This window comes from Mandrillus leucophaeus, unplaced genomic scaffold (assembly GCF_000951045.1).
Source record: "Mandrillus leucophaeus isolate KB7577 unplaced genomic scaffold, Mleu.le_1.0 Scaffold26, whole genome shotgun sequence".
Classification (NCBI taxonomy): domain Eukaryota; kingdom Metazoa; phylum Chordata; class Mammalia; order Primates; family Cercopithecidae; genus Mandrillus; species Mandrillus leucophaeus.
The window spans coordinates 258,740-276,823 of NW_012102698.1; the positions used below are offsets into that span (position 1 = coordinate 258,740).

Below are 18,084 nucleotides of genomic sequence, written 5' to 3' on the forward strand. Positions count from 1 at the left end.
TGGATCTTGTCATTTAACGTGCCAGTAAAACATATCATGTAATATCACAAATATTTTCATAAACTCTATTTCTATATGATTTATATCTATCACTCTCCGTATTTTATTTCGTGCACTTAAAATAAAAATCTGAGGCCAGGCCAGGCGCGGTGGCTCACGCCTGTAATCCCAGCACTTTGGGAGGCCAAGGTGGGTGAATCACGAGGTCAGATCGAGACCATTCTGGCCAAGATGATGAAACCCCATCTCTACTAAAAATACAAAAAATAGCCCAGCAAGGCAGTGGGCTCCTGTAATCCCAGCTACTCAGGAGGCTGAGGCAGGAGAATCACTTGATCCCAAGAAGCGGAGGTTGCGGTGAGCTGAGATCGCCCCATTGCATTCCAGCCTGGGCGACAAGAGGGAGACTCTGTCTCAAAGAAAATAAAAAGAATCCCAGCTCCCCTGCTTGTTGTTCCTGTGACTTCACTGTGTCTGTTTCTCCGTCTATAAAGACAGAAGAGAGAAAAGATACCTACCTGGTAGGTTTCGGCCATTCTAGAACTAATCTGTGTGGTGTGGTGGCCAGGAGGCTCCGTGCACACGCAATCAATATCAACAGCCATCATGATTCACCCACAGCTGCAAGTCATCCCCAGCACTGGGAAGTCCTCAGAACTCAAAGTCCCTGTCCTTAGCAGAATTTCCCTGTCCTAGGTTCTCGTCTCTCAAGAGACTGCTTTTCCTACAGCGCATAGATGGTAAAGTTATCCCACAAATGACTCTCTACTGAAGGCGCTCAGCCTGGCTTGCCTTTTCAGGAAGCAGGTTGAGGTTTCTCCAGAAAGCTGCTCAGAGGTAGTGTCTCTCCCGCTGTTGCGACGATGGCCGGCTGAACGTGCCCTAACCCAGCACTGACTCTCTTGCTTCTTTTGAGCCTGTGCAGCAGCCGTGTTCGTTGCCAAGTGCTGCCGGCAGAGCTTGGTGGCGGAACGCCAAAGTGTGTGTTTCAGTAAATGCTTGTCACGTGCCCGCGTTAGTCTATGCACGCTACGTTTTCGTAGCCCCAAGTTATTTCATTAATAGGCCTGAACTAGTTCTATAATATTGGGGAGTGAAGAATGAATGATCCTATTTCTTTTTTCTCAGTTTGTCTTTCTCATTTTTCCACTGTGTCCTGTGCCTAGAATAGTGCTTGGCACAGGTAGATGCTTAGTAGCTATATTTTATTTTATTTTTTATTTTTATTTTTGAGACAGAGTCTTGTTTTATCGCCCACGCTGGAGTGCAGTGGCGTGATCTCGGCTCACTGTAACCTCCGCCTCCTGGGTTCAAGTGATTCTCCTGCCTCAGCCTCCTGAGTGGGACTACAGGCGCCCACCACCACGCCCAGCTACTTTTTGTAGTTTTTGTAGAGAGAGAGTTGTGCCATGTTGGCCAGGCTGAGCTGGAGCAATGCGCCTCCCACCTCATGGAGCCTCCACCCACCACGGCTGTCAGTTTCCCCTAACCCTAGGAACTCCCGCCCCGAGGGAGGCAGGATAGACAGCGCCTGTGTCCCACTCTGCTCATTTTCAGATGAGGAAATAGTCACCAAGGTCCCGTGCAAACTCCCCGCCCACCCAGCAGCCCACACCCCTTGCCTTGTTCCAGCTTCCCGCTCGCCAGCTGGCGTTCCTGGCAGCCAGCAGGTCCACCGGGACTCCGCCTCGGCCAGGCTGGGGCCAGGGGCTGGGCCTCAGGGACTCTGCTGTTGGGGTTGTCCCAAGCTGGCGTAGATAGAAGCCCAGAGCTCAGCGGCACCTCAGGGCTGAAGGGCTCAGGCTGGTCCTTGGGTCCCGGGCTCTAGGCAGTCACCCAGGGTGTGTGCCTGAGGCCAATCAGGGTTGTGGGGAGGAAGGTCCCTGGCACTGCCACAGTCTGCAGGCCCCATGAGCCTGGTCCTGGGGTTGGGAAGGTGGGAGTCTGTGGCTCCAGGAGGCTGTCCCTGCCCTTAATTTCTGGCAGAGTGCCCATGGGAGGAGGGGGAGGAGCCTCAGCTCACTGTCCACAGGTCCCAGGCCGCCCTCCAGAGCTGGCTTCCAGGCTACAGTCCCTCCTGTCCACAGCTCCACCATGTCAGGACCAGGAGAGGAGTGGGTGCTGTCGACAGGGCAGAGGGCAGCGTGGGGCTGGGCCTCTGGGGCAGGTGGGGTGCTCCGTGGCCCACGGGTTCCTCATCATCCTTGGAAACCTCATTGCTCCTGTCCCACAACGGAGAGGGCAGCTGGCTCTGGCTGTCCCAGCCGACTAGGAAGTCATTTTGGCTCCAGGGGCAGCAGGTGTCTGCGTGCCATCAACAGAAACCCTGGGCCAGGGCGGGCTGGAGAGCCCAAGGTCTGGAGCCTCTACAGGGGCGTCTTCCTCTGGCAGGAAATTGACCAGAGGGTTCCCAGGGGTCTGCTCTGAAGGTGGGGATGGGGAGTGGCTGGCGTGGCTGGGCCAAGGGCTAGCGGACCAGGGTCCCAGTACCCCCTCCTCCTCGGCTGCAGGAGGCCCTGTGGCAGGCATGGGGCTGCCAGTGGAGGGCGCAGCAGGACGGCTGCGCAGTGGGGGTGTCCAGTCCCCTGTCCCTGCCAGGTCTAGATCAGGCCCATTGAAGGGCCCATAGCACAGATCCTCATGGAGATGAATGAAATTGTAGTCATACTATAAGTTGTATACAAACACACGCCCCAGCGGGCCCAGCTCTGGGGCCTCCTCCTCAATGGTATTGCCATGCTGGCTGGTTCGGGTGATGAGGGGGGTGAAGGGCGTGGGGCCAAGAGGCACGGGATGAAGTCAGCCTCGCTGAAGAGCTCGTGGCTGGAGGAGCCGCTGCCTGAGCCTTCAGGGCCCAGTGTGTCCAGAGGCCGCCAACAGGGTGGCAGAGAGCAGGTGACTGCGCTGGCTGGCTGCTGGGCCTCATCACAGGGACACTGGTATCATCGGTGCAGAGGACACTTCGGTGCTGAATGCTCTCCCCGCATGTCACTGAGCACTGGAGGGAAGCCAGGGGAGGGGCTCAGGCTGGGAGGCAGGCTGCCAGGGGACGCTGGGGCAAGGCTGGGTAACCTGTCCACTGCCCGATGTCAGAGTGGCAGAGACCCCAGCCAGCCCCCTCTTTGGCCGTGCCCAGCTCAAGGCCACGGCTGTGGCCACAGCTTGCCAGCAGCTTCCTGACCCTCAGGCTCTGGAGTCAGAGTCTGGACCTTGGAATCCCCCAGGCTCCCTCCCACCCATGGTACCAGGCAATAAAGGCTCCAGGAAGGCTGTCTACCTCCCTGCAGCCCAAGACCAAGGGTGGAGCTGGAGGCGGGCCCCTTCCCATCCTGAGACCAGTCCCCGCAGCCCAGGTGGCCCAGGGAACATGGTGGTTGCAAGGGGTTTCAGCAGGAGACTGGGGATGGTGTTCACAGGCGGGTGGCTCCAGGGGGCTCTGCTCATCCAGCCCCACACTGGGATGCAGGGCACTGCCCAGTGGGAGAGGCCCCTGCCCACCTGGCAAGGGCACACAGGTGGCATCAGCAGACTCACCAGCAGGGAGGGCCAGGCTAGGCTCCCAGACCCTCAGGGTTTGGGCAGAGCTGGGACTGAGGCCAGTCGATGATTCTCTAGAGCTCCAAGCCCAGGTCGGTGTCCTGCCTCCACAGCCTGGTTACACAGCACAGTCCCTCCACTCCCGCAACCCTCTCCTCAGGGGAACTGAGGGCGACTGGAGGCCTATTTCCACATCCAGGGACCCAAAGAGGAGGACCACAGGTGTCCGGGCTGGCCCAGGCTGGGGTAAGCAGCAACCCAGGGCTAGGACTTCAGCCTTAGGAAGAGTGAAAGCCCAGCTCCCTCTGCTCCTCTCCAGGGCCTCCGGGGACCCAGATGTAGGGGCCTGTGGCAGACCCAGTACATCTAGGGGTAGGGATTTGGTGGGTGTGGGCTTAGGGGAGACTGAGGGGCAGGGTGGAGACCAAGGGGCAGCAGGGAGCGGCATGGGGGGATACTGAGGGGCAGGGCAGAGACCGAGGGGCAGCGGGGGGGCATGGTGGGGAGACCGAGGAGCAGCAGGGAAGGGGAGGGGCAGTGGGGAGGGGCATGGAAGGCACATCACAGGCACCCTCAGCTAAGGCTCTGGGAGTGGGGAGTCAATCCCCTCCTTCCCTCCCAACGTTTTTTTTTTTTTTTTTGGGGACAGGGTCTTGCTCTGTCATCCAGGCTGCAGTGCAGTGTTGAGATCATAGCTCACTGCAGCCTTGACCTCCCGGGCTCAAGGGATCCTCCTGCTGCAGCCTCCCAAGTAGTTGGAATTACAGGCACATGCCATTGTACCCGGCTGAATTTCTTCTTTTTTGGTAGAGGCAGGGTCTTGCTATGTTGTCCAGGTTGGTTTCAAATTCCTGGGCTCAGGCAATCCTCCCACCCCAGCCTCCCGAAGTGCTAGGATTACAGGTGTGAACTGCCGCACCTGGCCCAACGTCATTTTCAACCAGGACACTCCACCTTGCTCCTGTGCTACGAACAACATCCCAATTCATCACAACTGCACATCAGGCCCCAAACGCACATTAAATCCATGTCCATCTACAGTTACCACAATTCAAATGTCCATCAATGTTATACCACAAACTCTGACTTACAATGACTTATTACCAAAGCTTTCAGGAAAAAATGTAGGCAACGCCATCCGCTGCAAGTGTTTATTCTATTTAGAAGTCTACAAATTTGAGCTTTTAAGAAAGATTCACAAAATATTCACTCAAAACCACATTTTTGGCTTATCAGATTTCAAATATATTTTACTGTGCTGAACAATATATTCTAATGCTGTCTAAAACACAGCTAAATTATTTTTCTTTATTCGTTTATACACATTCTGTAATTTTTGAAAAGCAAGGTTTAAAAATATTAACAAAACTACCCAATTACAATGACTGTTCTCCCATACATGGAACTATTCTCTGTAGCTGTATCTTCTTACCTCACTCCATTTTAATTCTGTATACCACATCGATTTATAAACACCCTTAGGGAGTTCTCATCTTCCATTTCTCATCAATTCAAACAGCAACACCTTTTACAAGATAACATTAATCCCCTTGGCAAGGCAGCTTACATTTGTTAGAAGCACTCACTAAAAAATATTTTTAAATTTATAGGTCATAGAAAATAATTTACAAAGAGACAGATGACTTCAAATATTATTTGGCAGTCACCTTACTCTGTAGAAACATAAATGAAGCAACCTGTCACAGGAGACACTCGTCACTTTGGTCTTTTGAAGGACATGTGTGTGGTGAGCGTTGTTTCTGCAGGTCCATCTGGCATCTTTTGATTCTGGCAGCCCTGAGCCCACGTGTCACACGGAGACCTCTCCTCCTCCCCCACGTGAAGCCTCCTGGTTCAGGAGCAGGAGGAGCCGATGTCTCCAGGCCCTCAGTGTTGAAACCAAAGGTTCCAAGAAAATAAAGCAAGGATATACGTGGAGACGCCAAAGGAGGGTGTGGCAGGAAGGAACACGAAACAGAAATCACAGTAAAGCTCCTACTACATCAGAACTCAGAATTTCTCAAAAGAAATATTAAAAATCAGAAACATATACCATATGAAAAAGTAGCAAAACAATCCGCAAAACTATCTGGTCTTCACGGCCGCCTGTTGCGTGGTCACTGGTTCATTTACAGAGGAATTTCTCCAGGAAATACATATCACGACTTCAGTATTAAGAACCATAGCGATCCTGAAGAGAGAACCAAAACGGAAGTTTACGACCATTCAGCAGCGATCCCTGACTCCTGCGCCCTGAATATTCAGCATCACCAAGACTGACACTGCAGCCGGTGTCGGGCATGTGACATGAACACTACACCGCGAGGGTGTGCTCATCTGGAAGCAGCCACTGCTGCAGCTTCAAGGCTGAGGGCAGGTGTGGGCTTCAGAAGCCAACAGGATTCACATCCTGTCTCTGGCATCCATGGCCACAGTCCCGGGATCGGGAGGCAGGGAGCAAAGTGTCTGGGCGGGAGGATGCTCAGTGGGCCGGTGGCTACTTGCTGAGCCCTCTGGGAAACAAGTGTGATGGGCAGGACAGAGGAACACACTTGGTGTTTGAAGCCCTGAAATTTCGGCTCAGCTGGTCATCTTGCAGAAGTGACCTAACCTGTGCCTCAATTCCTTCACCTGTAAAATGGGGATATAAAAGGGAGTCATCTCTAAAACGGGGATGACCATCTATAAAATAGGGATGTTACCTATATGGAGACTGATGTGGGCTTAGCTGACCTGAGGGACGTGAAAGAACTCTGTGAATTTTAACTTCAGAGTCAAATGAAAGGGAAGACTGTGCTATTCACAGTGTGAAAACAGCTACATCAAGAGTCCTGGGACTAAGGGAACTCTCCAGAACGGGAGGCACCTCCATGCCCTCCTTAACCTGCAGCCAGAGCAGCATCTGCCTGGGGCCAGGAACCCCCTTTAGAGGCACCAGAGTCCACATGGTTCCAGTCCTACTTCCTTTAGCAGCATCTTACATTAATAGAATCCTTCCTCAATGGCCTGATGTAAACAAGAAGGTACAAAGAAACGAGCCATTCATATCGTCAGAGATGGCCTCGACTCTTATGTGCAAGTATGTGCCATCCTTGGCTTATGTTTTCACTCGATAGAATGTGGTTTTAGAAAAACTTCTGATGACATGGAAATGCTCCTAACATCACAGAGAAAAAGCAAGATATAAAACCCTATATACAATATAATCCCTTTTTGATTTTAAAAAGATATGTATATCCTTTTTATCTATGAATAGAAAAATATCCTTAGAAATCTAGAGCTAAAAATATACCATAATATTAAGAGGTTATCCCTGTGATGTGGCATTACAGATAATTTCAATTTTCTTAATACTTACTTCTCTGTTCCAATCTAGGAAAAAAAAACTGCATAATGGTCATGACAATTCCTCTAACAATTCCCAGAGAGTCATACATTAGAAAATATTAAATATAAAATTATAATTTCTGGTTTTCATAATGTCCTGGGTTATACTGTAGCAAACATATCGATCCAATAACATATAATTGAATTTTCCAGCAGTTGAAGATTGAAGTAGGTCTCATTTTCAAACTGCTGAATCTACTACCATCATAGCCAGTGAGCACCGCCCCATTCCACTGACCTGAATTGAAGTCACGACTCCATTAGCAAAGACAGAGAGTTTTCCAGCAACGGACCTCACTCCCTGCTTGAATTGCGCCATGTCGGGGGCGTTGGGCAGCACGTTGGACAGGCTGTAGTTCCCTGCACACACACAGAAGCTGGCTCATTACTGCCATGGCCATGGCTGCGGCAAACCCTGTGCCCAGAGTACTCAACAGCTTCAGAGAACCTGGATGTCTCCCCTCCTGCCGCCTCACAAGGAGCCCAGCAGTGGGATGGAGACTCGGGCTGAAGTGGCAGCCCTGCCATGATCCACATGAGAGAAGATGTAGTATGGGGGACTTAACACTACCATGAGTTCAAATCCTGGCACTGCCACTTCCAGGCTATGTGCCTCTGGAGAATTTAGTTCCTTGCTCTCTCTGGGCCCCTTTCCTCAAGGTGCTTAACATAGCCCTGGCAGGTAAGTACCCAGCAAAAGGCAGATGGGCCAACACGGATGGCCTCTTTCACATCGCCTCCTCCCTCTTTTGGTAACAGTACTCCTCCCTTCCTCCGGGAACCACCTCTCCCTTCTACCCTGTCCACAGGCATGGGCTCATGACCCAGGCCTGACCAATCAGAGCCTTCCCTGGGATGCACGTATCCTCAAATGAGAGGAGCCATTTGCTTGCTCTGGGGTTACTGGCAGGGACGAAGCAAAGCAGCAGCCATCTGTGACTAGGACTGCCCCTCCCACTCGCTTGGGGGATTGTTTCCTCCCCCGGGAGGTGAGCCACATGGATACATCACTGATGCTCTCTGACTGTGACTTAGAAGCCAAGCTCCACTGCCAGTCTTCCCAGGTACAGAAGTTGACACTTCCACCCTCTCTGCTAGGACCGGTGTTAGTGGGTTACTGTTGCTTAAGTTTTGGTTGCCCTGACATAAACATCACCATAATTGCTACCAATGTGGGTGAAGTTCATCAGGGTTATCACACATAAAGGAGGTCTGACCACCCTCCTAGAGCTGACAGTCAGGGGTTCATAAACTTCTGTGTCACAATTGTAATAAGACGCTGCAGGGGCTCAGTGAGCTGAACGCAAACCCTGCAGGTCCTCAGGAGTAGCCACACCTAGCTATGCCCTAAGCCCCACATGACACCACCTGTTCCTTACAAAACAGAAACCCACCGGACACAGTGGCTCACGCCTGTAATCCCAGCACTTTGGGAGGCCGAGGTGGGTGGATCACTTGAGGTCAGGAGTTCAAGACCAGCCTGGCCAACATGGTGAAACCCCATCTCTACTAAAAATACAAAAAATTAGCTGGGCATGGTGGCGGGCACCTGTAACCCTAGCTACTCAGGAGGCTGAGGCAGGAGAATCACTTGAACTGGGGAGGTGGAGGTTGCAGTGAGCCAAGATTGTGCCACCCCACTACAGCCTGGGTGACAGAGTGAGACCCCATCTCAAAAACAAAAACAAAATAGAAATCCTTGGTCAAGTCCCTCTCTGAGAACAAAACAGAACTGACAAGTTACCCTGCAATGTGTCCCTTGGAAGAGACACTGCATTTGCCCACAGCACTGTTCTCATGCCTACCACAGATGCAGGTCCTGCCATCTCCATCTCCAGCTGACTGTGTAAAATCTTGTAGGCCTTCGCCAATGACAGAGTGGAATTCCACAGACCCGCTTTTCCACAGCTCACCACCTACTAAGGAAAGCAGACAATTAACTGATAACACCACTAAAGTGTGACCTGTGTCATGTGGAAGGGACACAGAGCAAACTCAGGTGAATAGCTTGGAGGTGGCTGCAGGGGTCCAGGTGCATGGGGCGATACCTGAGCCTGAGCAGGTAGCAGTGGGGATCGGGAGGGAACGGGCTGAGCGTCCTCAGGAGGCAGGTGTCAAGAGACACACTGACGCCGAGGCAGGCTGGGAGGCAGGCGGATTAAGGATATTTCCCAGGTTTCTGCTTGAGCAGCCAGGAAGAAGACAGCAGCTCCCCTCTCTGAGACAAAGGGGACGCTGAGCTACACAGTGGTCCGTGGTTGCGGCAAATGCCCTGGATGAGTCAGGACAGGACAGGTGACGCTGAGCTAACAACCACCCACAACTGATGTTCGCTGTGCCCAGTGCAGGTGGGCAGGGGGTTCTGCACATCACAGCCACTTGCGGTCCAAGCCCACGGGGCCACCTAATTCCAGCTTCCTTGCCTACTATGACAGGGAACGGAACATGGCAACATGCACACAGCTCTCAAGGCTTGTGCTGGAGGCGGAACACATCACCACTGCAGCCTGGCACTGGCCATGGGACACGGGAGGTAGTGGGAGGCGTGTTCCTATGCTGGCCGGCGGGCAGGCGCTCAGACTCAGCAAGCTCCTGGGGTCATTCATCATCCCTCCACCCATTCATCCTCAAACACCTGCAGAGGGCTTCCTCTGCCAGGCTCTGTCAGGTGCCAAGGGCACAGAAAGGAGAACTGACGGTCCGCTGGGGGAGATGGTCATCACATGGTCTTGCCCTCGGTGTAAGGCACAAGAGTGGTGCAGGGGGCACTAACCAGGCCCCCAGGGTAAATACGGGTTGGGGGGCTGTCTGGGGGAATGGGGAAGAAAAGCATTCTGGGCTGGGGGCTCCACAGGCTCAACACCGCTGGAGCGAGTCACAGCAGTAAATCATGAGAAACGAGGCTGGAAAGGCCAATGGAACCATGGTCCTGGAGGTGAGTATTGGGTGGGGAGCTGTGCTTCAAGCTCTTGAGGGCAGGATTTTCAGCACGGATGACTGTGTTTCAAAACATCATTGTGGGAGGAGTGAGGAGAGGGGTGAGCAGCAGCCAAGACCGGAGCAGGAGGACCAAGCAGGGGGTTGTGGCCACGCTTCAGGTCTGGGGTCACCCAGGAGAGACTCCGATCATATGGGTCTATGGTGTGACGAGGGAGGTGGAAGGTTCCAGGACAACTCCCAGGCTCCTCAAAATAAGATTTTTTTTTTTTTTTTTTTTTTTTAGACAGAGTCTTGTTCTGTCGCCCAGGCTGGAGTGCAGTGGCACAATCTCAGTTCACTGCAAGCTCCACCTCCTGGGTTCACGCCATTCTCCTGCCTCAGCCTCCCGAGTAGCTGGGACTACACGTGCCCGCCACCACATTCGGCTTTTTTTTTTTTTTTTTAATTTTTTAGTAGAGACGGGGTTTCACTGTGTTAGCCGGGATGGATGGTCTCAATCTCCCCACCTTGTGATCCGTCTGCCTCAGGTTCCCAAAATGCTGGGATTACAGGCGTGAGCCACCGCGCCCGGCCCAAAATAATAATTTTTTTTTCTTTTCTTTGAGACGGAGTCTCCCTCTGTTGCCCAGGCTGGAGTGCAGTGATGCGACCTTGGCTCACTGCAAGCTCCGCCTCCCAGGTTCACGCCATTCTCCTGCCTCAGTCTCCGGAGTTGCTGGGACTACAGGCGCCCACCACCACGCCCAGCTAATTTTTTGTATTTTTAGTAGAGATGGAGTTTCACCGTGTTGGCTAGGATGGTCTCGATCTCCTGTCCTCATGATCTGCCCACCTCAGCCTCCCAAAGTGCTGGGATTACAGGCGTGAGCCACCGCGCCCGGCCCAAAATAAGAATTTTTAAAGGAATACCATGTTCTAATCTCTCTGCTTCGTGGAGACAAATGAAGAGAAAAAGTAATTCCAAGATTATAAGAACAAGTTTGGGCATTTTTTGTTTGTTTGAGACAGGGACTCACTCTGTTGCCCAGGTTGGAGTACAGTGGTGTGATCACGGCTCACTACAGCCTCAATCTTTTGGGCTCAAGTGATCCTCCTGTCTTAGCCTCCTGAGCAATTGGGACTACAGGCATGAACCATCACACCTAGCTAATTTTTTTATTTTTTAAATTTTTTATAGAGATGGGGGTCCCACTATGTTTTCCAGGCTGGTCTGGAACTCCTGGGCTCAAGCAATCCTACTTTGGCCTCCCGAAGTGTTGGGATTACAGGTGGGTATCACTGTGCCTAGCCAAACAATGAGTTTAACAACAAAAACTGCTCCAATGGCTACTTCTCAGATAGGCGTAACAGATGCCACTTTGCTAAATACATGCCACTCTGGTTTAACTGAATCTCTGTTGGCAATGCCACTGCACAGCTATACTGTCTGACAAGCACATGTGGCAATAACCAAACCGGACTGCCTGACTGCGGACTGAGGGTAGTGCTTTTGAGGCCACACTCCCAGATCCTGGGCCGAAGCAAGGAGAAAAGGAGACAGTGGTCAAGGGACCCCGCAAACAACCTGCCACTTGACCCCACGATGCACACAAGGAAGGGTGCAGGTGTCTGCACTGCCACGCAGACGTGCTCTCATTCAAACAATCAGAATTGGCTTTCTGGAAAGAGACATGCTGAGGGGACAGCTGGGTTTGAAGCTTTTTGTTGTATCCTGGCTCTCACATGCTGCCTCCACTCTGTCATCTGGTGTCTGAGTGCCTCACACCTGCCCGAGGCAGTGCCCAGTTGATGGCAGTCCCCCAGCTCCAATGACCCTGTCCTATGGGTGTGGCCACAGGGACTGCTGCTGTGCCAGGTCAGGTTAGCTGCGGGCGCTTACATGTGCTTCCCACTCAATCCTTCAGCTACAGTGAAATAGAGTGCCTGTAAGAACGGCCACAGGGTTCCTGGGCTAGACACAGCCCCGGAAAGTAGCTTACCTCACCAGAAGCATTTCAAATGTGGAAATTAAGATAAGGAATACAGAATGGCTTCTTTTTTCTTTCTTTCTTTTTTTTTTTGATACAAGGCCTGGCTCTATTGCCCAGGCTGGAGTGCAGTGGCACGATCTCAGATCACTGCAACCTCTGCCTCCCGGCCTCAAGTCATCCTCCAACCTTAGCCTCCGGAGTAGCTGGGACTACAGGCATGCACCACCACGCCTGGCTAATTTCTGTATTTTTTGTAGAGACACGGTTTTGCCATGTTGCCCAGGCTGGTCTGGAACTCCTGAGCTCAAGCGATGCATCCTCCTCAGCCTCTCAAAGTGCTGGATTACAGAGGTGAGGCACCATGCAGAATAGTGTCTTTTTTCTTTTCTTTTTTTCTTTCTTTCTTTTTTTTTTTTTTTTTGGAAACAGAATCTCATTCTATTGCCCAGGCTGGAGTGCAGTGGTGCAATCTCGGCCACTGCAACTTCCCCCTCCAGGGTTCAAGCAATTCTTGTGCCTCAGCCTCCTGAGCGGCTGGGATTACAGGCACCCACCACCATGCCTGGCTATTTTATTTATTTATTTTTTTGAGACGGAGTCTTGCTCTGTCGCCAGGCTGGAGTGTAGTGGTACGATCTCGGCGCACTGCAACCCCCGCCTCCCAGGTTCAAGCAATTCTCCTGCCTCAGCCTCCCAAGTAGCTGGGACTACAGGCACGTGCCACCACGCCCAGCTAATTTTTGTATTTTTAGTAGAGATGGGGTTTCACCATGTTGGCCAGGCTGGTCTCGATCTCTTGACCTCATGATCCACCCGCCTCGGCCTCCCAAAGTGCTGGGATTATAGGCGTGAGCCACTGTGACCGGCCTAATTTTTGTATTTTTAGAAGGGATGGGGTTTCACCATGTTAGCCAGGCTGATCTTGAACTCCCGACCTCAGGTGATTCACCTACCTCGGCCTCCCAAAGTGTTGGGATTATAGGTGTGAGTCACCGTGCCTTGCCCAGAACAAGTTTTAAGAACTTGTTTTCTTAAAACAAACTTTTAGTTCAATAACAAAGTATTAAAGACAAAATAAAAGAAAAAAATTTTATAAAAGAAAACAAGCTTTACGGAGGCAGAACACATAAAGCTCTTTGTTGAAATATGCTCTAAATAATGAAAAATAAACATTTAATAAAAGTTGCTGGTGCCTGTAATCCCAGCTTCTTGGGAGGCTGAGGAGGGAGGTTTGCTTAAGGCCCAGAGTTTGAGACCAGCCTGGGCAATACAGTGAGACCCCAGTGGGGGCAGGGGGGTGAAGGTTTCTGGGTGGCCTCTCACCCCAGGGTGCACCTTACAATGACCACGAGGTGCCAGGGATCAGGGTTGGTTTGGCACCTACACAGGCTCAAGAGAATTTAATGGATCTTTGTTCTCTGAAAGGGAACAGGAAGGTAAACACAGGCTGGCCATTATTTTGTTTCAGTAACTGGAAAGGCTGCTCTCATTTGATCTCCAATTTTTTTTTTTTTTTAAAACAAACAATGCTTCAGAGAAAAACTTCTACTGACTTAAATTACAAAAACATTCATTGCAGGGAGTCGGGGGACTGAACAATGCAGGTCTCTGGACTGGCCTGCCGGCTGTGCCAGGGCCCCTACAAGCGACCCAGCACTGACCTGTGGGGGCAGCAAGGCTGGGGTTGCTGGAGGCCTCCAAAGGTGGCTGGAGAGCCTCTCTGCCAGGGATGGTCACAAAACGAAGTTGCCCTGACAAAAGGCCAGGACACTGAAAGTCTGGAGATGGAACAAGCCAATGAGCCTCACCTGCCCCCACCAAGACTCACTGCCAGGAAATGCCCAGTCAGCAAGTAACTGCCTGAGGGAAACGCGCCCCTCTGCTGAGTCTGGGGTGAGGCACAGGGTGTGCTGTTGCCCAGAGAGTGGCTCTTGGGAGCCGCAGCCCTGGCTGCCCACCCCCAGGCACTGCCACACCCTCACTGGCAGTGGATGTGCTGGGGCTTGTCCACTCTGGCCATGGCCTCTGGCTCCTTGGTATGCCTGGCTCTCTGCCAGCACAACCTTTGGCTCACTTGATGCCACCTGGCTAGGTGTGCTCCCTCCACCGCAGCACAGCAACTTGGTAGTGCCCACTGCACCCCGAGGGCCACAGTGTGTCTCTATAACATTCCCAAACCGCAACCCAGAATGTCCCTGACACTCAGACCTTCTCTGTCGAGCTGTTTCTCTTTGGACTCTGAAAACAGCTGTTCTCTGTGGCTGTAAGGCCAAGTGTTTGCCCAGGTTGGTCACCTAGAGCCACACCCAGTTCCTCTAGGCCTAGAAATGAGGGGTGCTGAGGGTGCCAGGCCTGGAATGCCTGGCTCCTGAGAGTCCTCCCTCCCCTTGGCTCTCCTGTTGATAAATGGGTTCCTGAAATGACCTCAGAGGACGCTGTCCCTTTCATGTTAACCACAGGGCCCCCTCCTCCCCACTGTGGCTTGGCAGAGGCCTTTGTAGGGTACTCTTGCAAGGCATCCCTCAGTCAGGGGGATATGGAAGTTGAAGCAGAGGGGCCGGCGCTCTGAAGCCCACCACTGGGCTCCCAGGCTGCCCCATCCTAGGTCATCCCAGCCCTGGGAGGACCAGACACCTCTTTGCTGGGGTCTGAACCCTGAAGAGGGATACGGGAGACAGGCAATTCCCCTCCGCTTGCTCACTCCCAAAGTTGTGTTCTGTCTTCTCTGGAAGACAGATGCTGGTAGAGCCACATGCTTCTCTCTGCCTCTGCCCACCCCTGGGGCCTGCTGTGTGCCAGACACTTGGTAGCACTTCATATTTCTCATTTAAGCCTCATGAAAACCTTGAGAGGTAGTTTTATCCACCCACGTTACGGAGAAGGAGACTGAGGCTAAAGGCGCCATGACATACTCAAGGACTCACAGCTAGAGGGTGGTCAGGATCACATGGGAGCCCAGGGCTGTCCACCTCTAAGGCTAAGACACCACATGGTATTTCATAGCACATCCGCACTCAGCTAGAAAACATTCCTCTATGACAGTGTTTAGAAGGATGATTGCCAGGCAATGTTGGGGATGATGCTTTAAATTTCATGACTTCGTCTCCTCACATGTGAAGCCTGGAATAGTAACTTCTACTCTACCTGACTTACGGCAGAGATCAGAGCATCAAATAATGGTTGCTAAAATATCTTGGAAACAGTCCTATCCAGATGAAATGTGTTCATACCATAGGCATGACAGAGACCAGCTCTTGTTCAGTGACCCCCTACCTGATGCCTGCTTCCTCTGCTCCTCGAACAGATCAGCCGAGCTTATGGAGGAACTCGCCGACAGCCTCTCTAGGCGGGCCCTGGTCTCATACTAGAGAAGACAAGGAAAAGGAAACGTTAGGCTCCAAAGATCGTGGGCAGTTTTGCAAGAAGAATCACCGAAGAGCTGTCATTTCAAAGTGTTTGTCCCCCAGGCTCTCTCTCTCCAACAGTTACTGAATGCCACTGCCAAGGCCGGGTCCTGCGGGACAGCACAAAGCTCATGTTCTGCATGGGAAGCAGGTCACAGGCCAACCGATCAACATACAGCACCTCAGCCAAGACGGCCAGTGCGGAGGCAGTCAGAGGGAGGGAGGGAGAGCAGCATCTCTCTCCTGCTGCTGCTTCTAGCCAGCGGTCAGCAAAGGCCACTCTAAGAGGCTTTTTTCCAAGCCCCATGACACTATTTTAAAACTGAACTTGAATGTCAACTTTGAAGCAAGGCAGATATTATGGACCGTGGGAAAAGCGAGGGGCAATTCTACTTTTGAAACGATGGCGAAAGTTTGAACTTCTGCAAAATACATTCAGCACATTTTAGGGAACCATCGTCCAAACAGTCAGAGGCACACTAGCCATTCAGGATGAGAGGGAAGATGTAAACCTCCCCACTTCCACTTGAGTCTTACAGCTTAGCAAGACTTCACTCTGATGAGTTCATTAACATTTCTTTTTTTTTTTTTGGAGACAGAGTCTCACTCTGTCACCCAGGCTGGAATGCAGTGATGTGATCTTGGCTCACTGTAACCTCTGCTTCTGGGTTCAAGTGATTCTCTGCCTCAGCCTCCCAAGGAGCTGGACTACAGGCGCGCACCACCACACCCAGCTAATTTTTGTATTTTTTGTAGAGATGGAGTTTCGTCATGTTGGCCAGGCTGGTCTCGAACTCCTGGCCTCAAGTGATCCACCTGCCTCAGCCTCCGAAAGTGCTAGGATTAAGGTGTGAGCTACAGTGCCTGGCCAAGTTCATTAACATTTCTGAGAAAAGCCAACAACCTGAAAATAAATATATGCACTCCCCAGAAACATATCTGGCCAGGCATGGTGGTTCACGCCTGTAATCCCAGCACTTTGGGAAGCCAAGGCAGGCAGATCACCTGAGGTCAGGAGTTCAAGACCAGCCTAGCCAATATGGTGAAACCTCATCTCTACTAAAAATACAAAAATTAGCCAGGCGTAGTGGTGCGTGCCTGTAGTCCCAGCTACTTGGGAGGCTGAAGCAGGAGAATTGCTTGAACCTGGGAGGTGGAGGTTGCAGTGAGCTGAAATTGTGCCATTGCACTCCAGCCTGGGTGACAGGGAGGCCCCGTCTCAAAAAAAAAAAAAAAAAAAAAGAAACATATCTATGTGCTTTATTTCACTATGTTTAAAAGTTATTAAGTAAACTACAGCTGCATCAACAATTGTTTGAAATACATTCAAAAGATACTGGATAATGGCTATTCAAAACACCGAGAGAGGAATAAGAGAACTGTGAGGTAAGTCCTTGTCTTGTAAACACTCCTCTTGCTGAGGCGGCAAGCACACAATCAGTTACACAGACCTGGGTTCAAGTCCCGACTCCAGCACTTTCAGGCTGGAGGGCATCTGGCAGCCTGAGTCTAGCTCACTCAGGATGTCCTCCCCAGTGCCCACACCCACACTTCTTTCCTGCATTATGGGGCACCCAAAGAAACTCTCTGGACCCTTACATCAACCTGGGCTTGTCTTCCAAAGTACATATCTGATGAAATGGCCTTGACATTGCCAAACTTCTTCTGGGCCTCATCTGTATTTTCAACTGGCTCATAATCTGGCTTGCGGCGAGCAGTAGGTCTGCAATTAAAAACAGCCAACATTAGGTTAACTAATTTGAGGTGAAGCAAATGTGTTTCATACTCATTTTATTTTTTAAAATGCCAATAGCAGTAAATTCTGTAAAAGGATTTTAGGCCATTTTTAAAAGCCTGAAAATTCTAATAAAAAAAAAAAGAATATCCAAATGATACAACATTTGAAGGAATTTCTGTTTAAAATGGGGTCTGTTGTTTCACATTTCAGATCAACTGGTAAACACTGACTACATTGTTTGGAATGTCCATAGGACACTGCTCTCTTTACATTGTATAGGATATAAAATGTCCCAGTTACCTGGGACAATTTCAAGTCACACCTGTTGTCCCAACATATTAGTAGTGCCCCTTTGCATTCTCACAAGTTCTCTGGTTGGAAAATAAATTCATTCATAATCACCAAAAACTGGAGACAGTCCTTCACTAGGTGAATGGATAAACTTGGCAATTAAGAGGAATGAACACAGGAATGAATGAGTCTTGACCAAGTGTACTAAGAAAAGTTAAACCAGAGTAGGAAGGCCAATTGCTACATGACTCCACTTTTATGACATCTGGGAAAAGCAAAATTGTAAGGCCAGAAAACAGACCTGGGGTGACCAGGGGCCAGGGGCAGGGGACGGGGGACTACAAAGAGCATGGGGAAAATTTGGGGGTGACGGGAACTGTTCTGTTCCTTGGTTTTGGTGGTAATTACATGAACGTATGTGCTTGTCAGAACAGTAAGTTTAAAAAGATGAATTTTACTATATGTAAACAATATCTTAAAATTGGGGGAAAAAAGGCCGGGTGCGGTGGCTCATGCCTGTAATCCCAGCACTTTGGGAGGCTGAGACGGGCGGATCATGAGGTCAGGAGATTGAGACCATCCTGGCTAACACAGCGAAACCCCATCTCTCCTAAAAATACAAAAAAATTAGCCAGGCATGGTGGCCAGCACCTGTAGTCCCAGCTACTTGGGAGGCTGAGGCAGGAGAATGATGTGCACCCTGGAGGCAGAGCTTGCAGTGAGCCGAGATTGAGCCACTGCACTCCAGCCTGGGCGACAGAGTGAGACTCAATCTAAAAAACAAAAAATTGGGGAAAAAGGTGAAATCTTCCTGGCC

The 18,084-nt window shown here is 51.1% G+C and overlaps 1 protein-coding gene across 1 annotated transcript in view; it reads right to left on the reverse strand.

Moving 5' to 3' along the window:
- Nucleotides 1-4,671: 4,671 nt before the first annotated feature.
- The window catches only part of ARFGAP3 (ADP-ribosylation factor GTPase activating protein 3), a 71,588-nt gene continuing 58,175 nt past the window's right edge, over nt 4,672-18,084 (reverse strand). Inside the window, exons 13-16 of the mRNA XM_011984001.1 lie at nt 16,838-16,961; nt 15,108-15,198; nt 7,163-7,284; nt 4,672-5,728 (exon numbers count right to left, since the gene is read on the reverse strand). Coding sequence (XP_011839391.1) covers nt 5,711-5,728; nt 7,163-7,284; nt 15,108-15,198; nt 16,838-16,961 — 355 coding nt within the window. The 3' untranslated portion in view covers nt 4,672-5,710. The remainder of the gene's footprint in view (nt 5,729-7,162; nt 7,285-15,107; nt 15,199-16,837; nt 16,962-18,084) is intronic.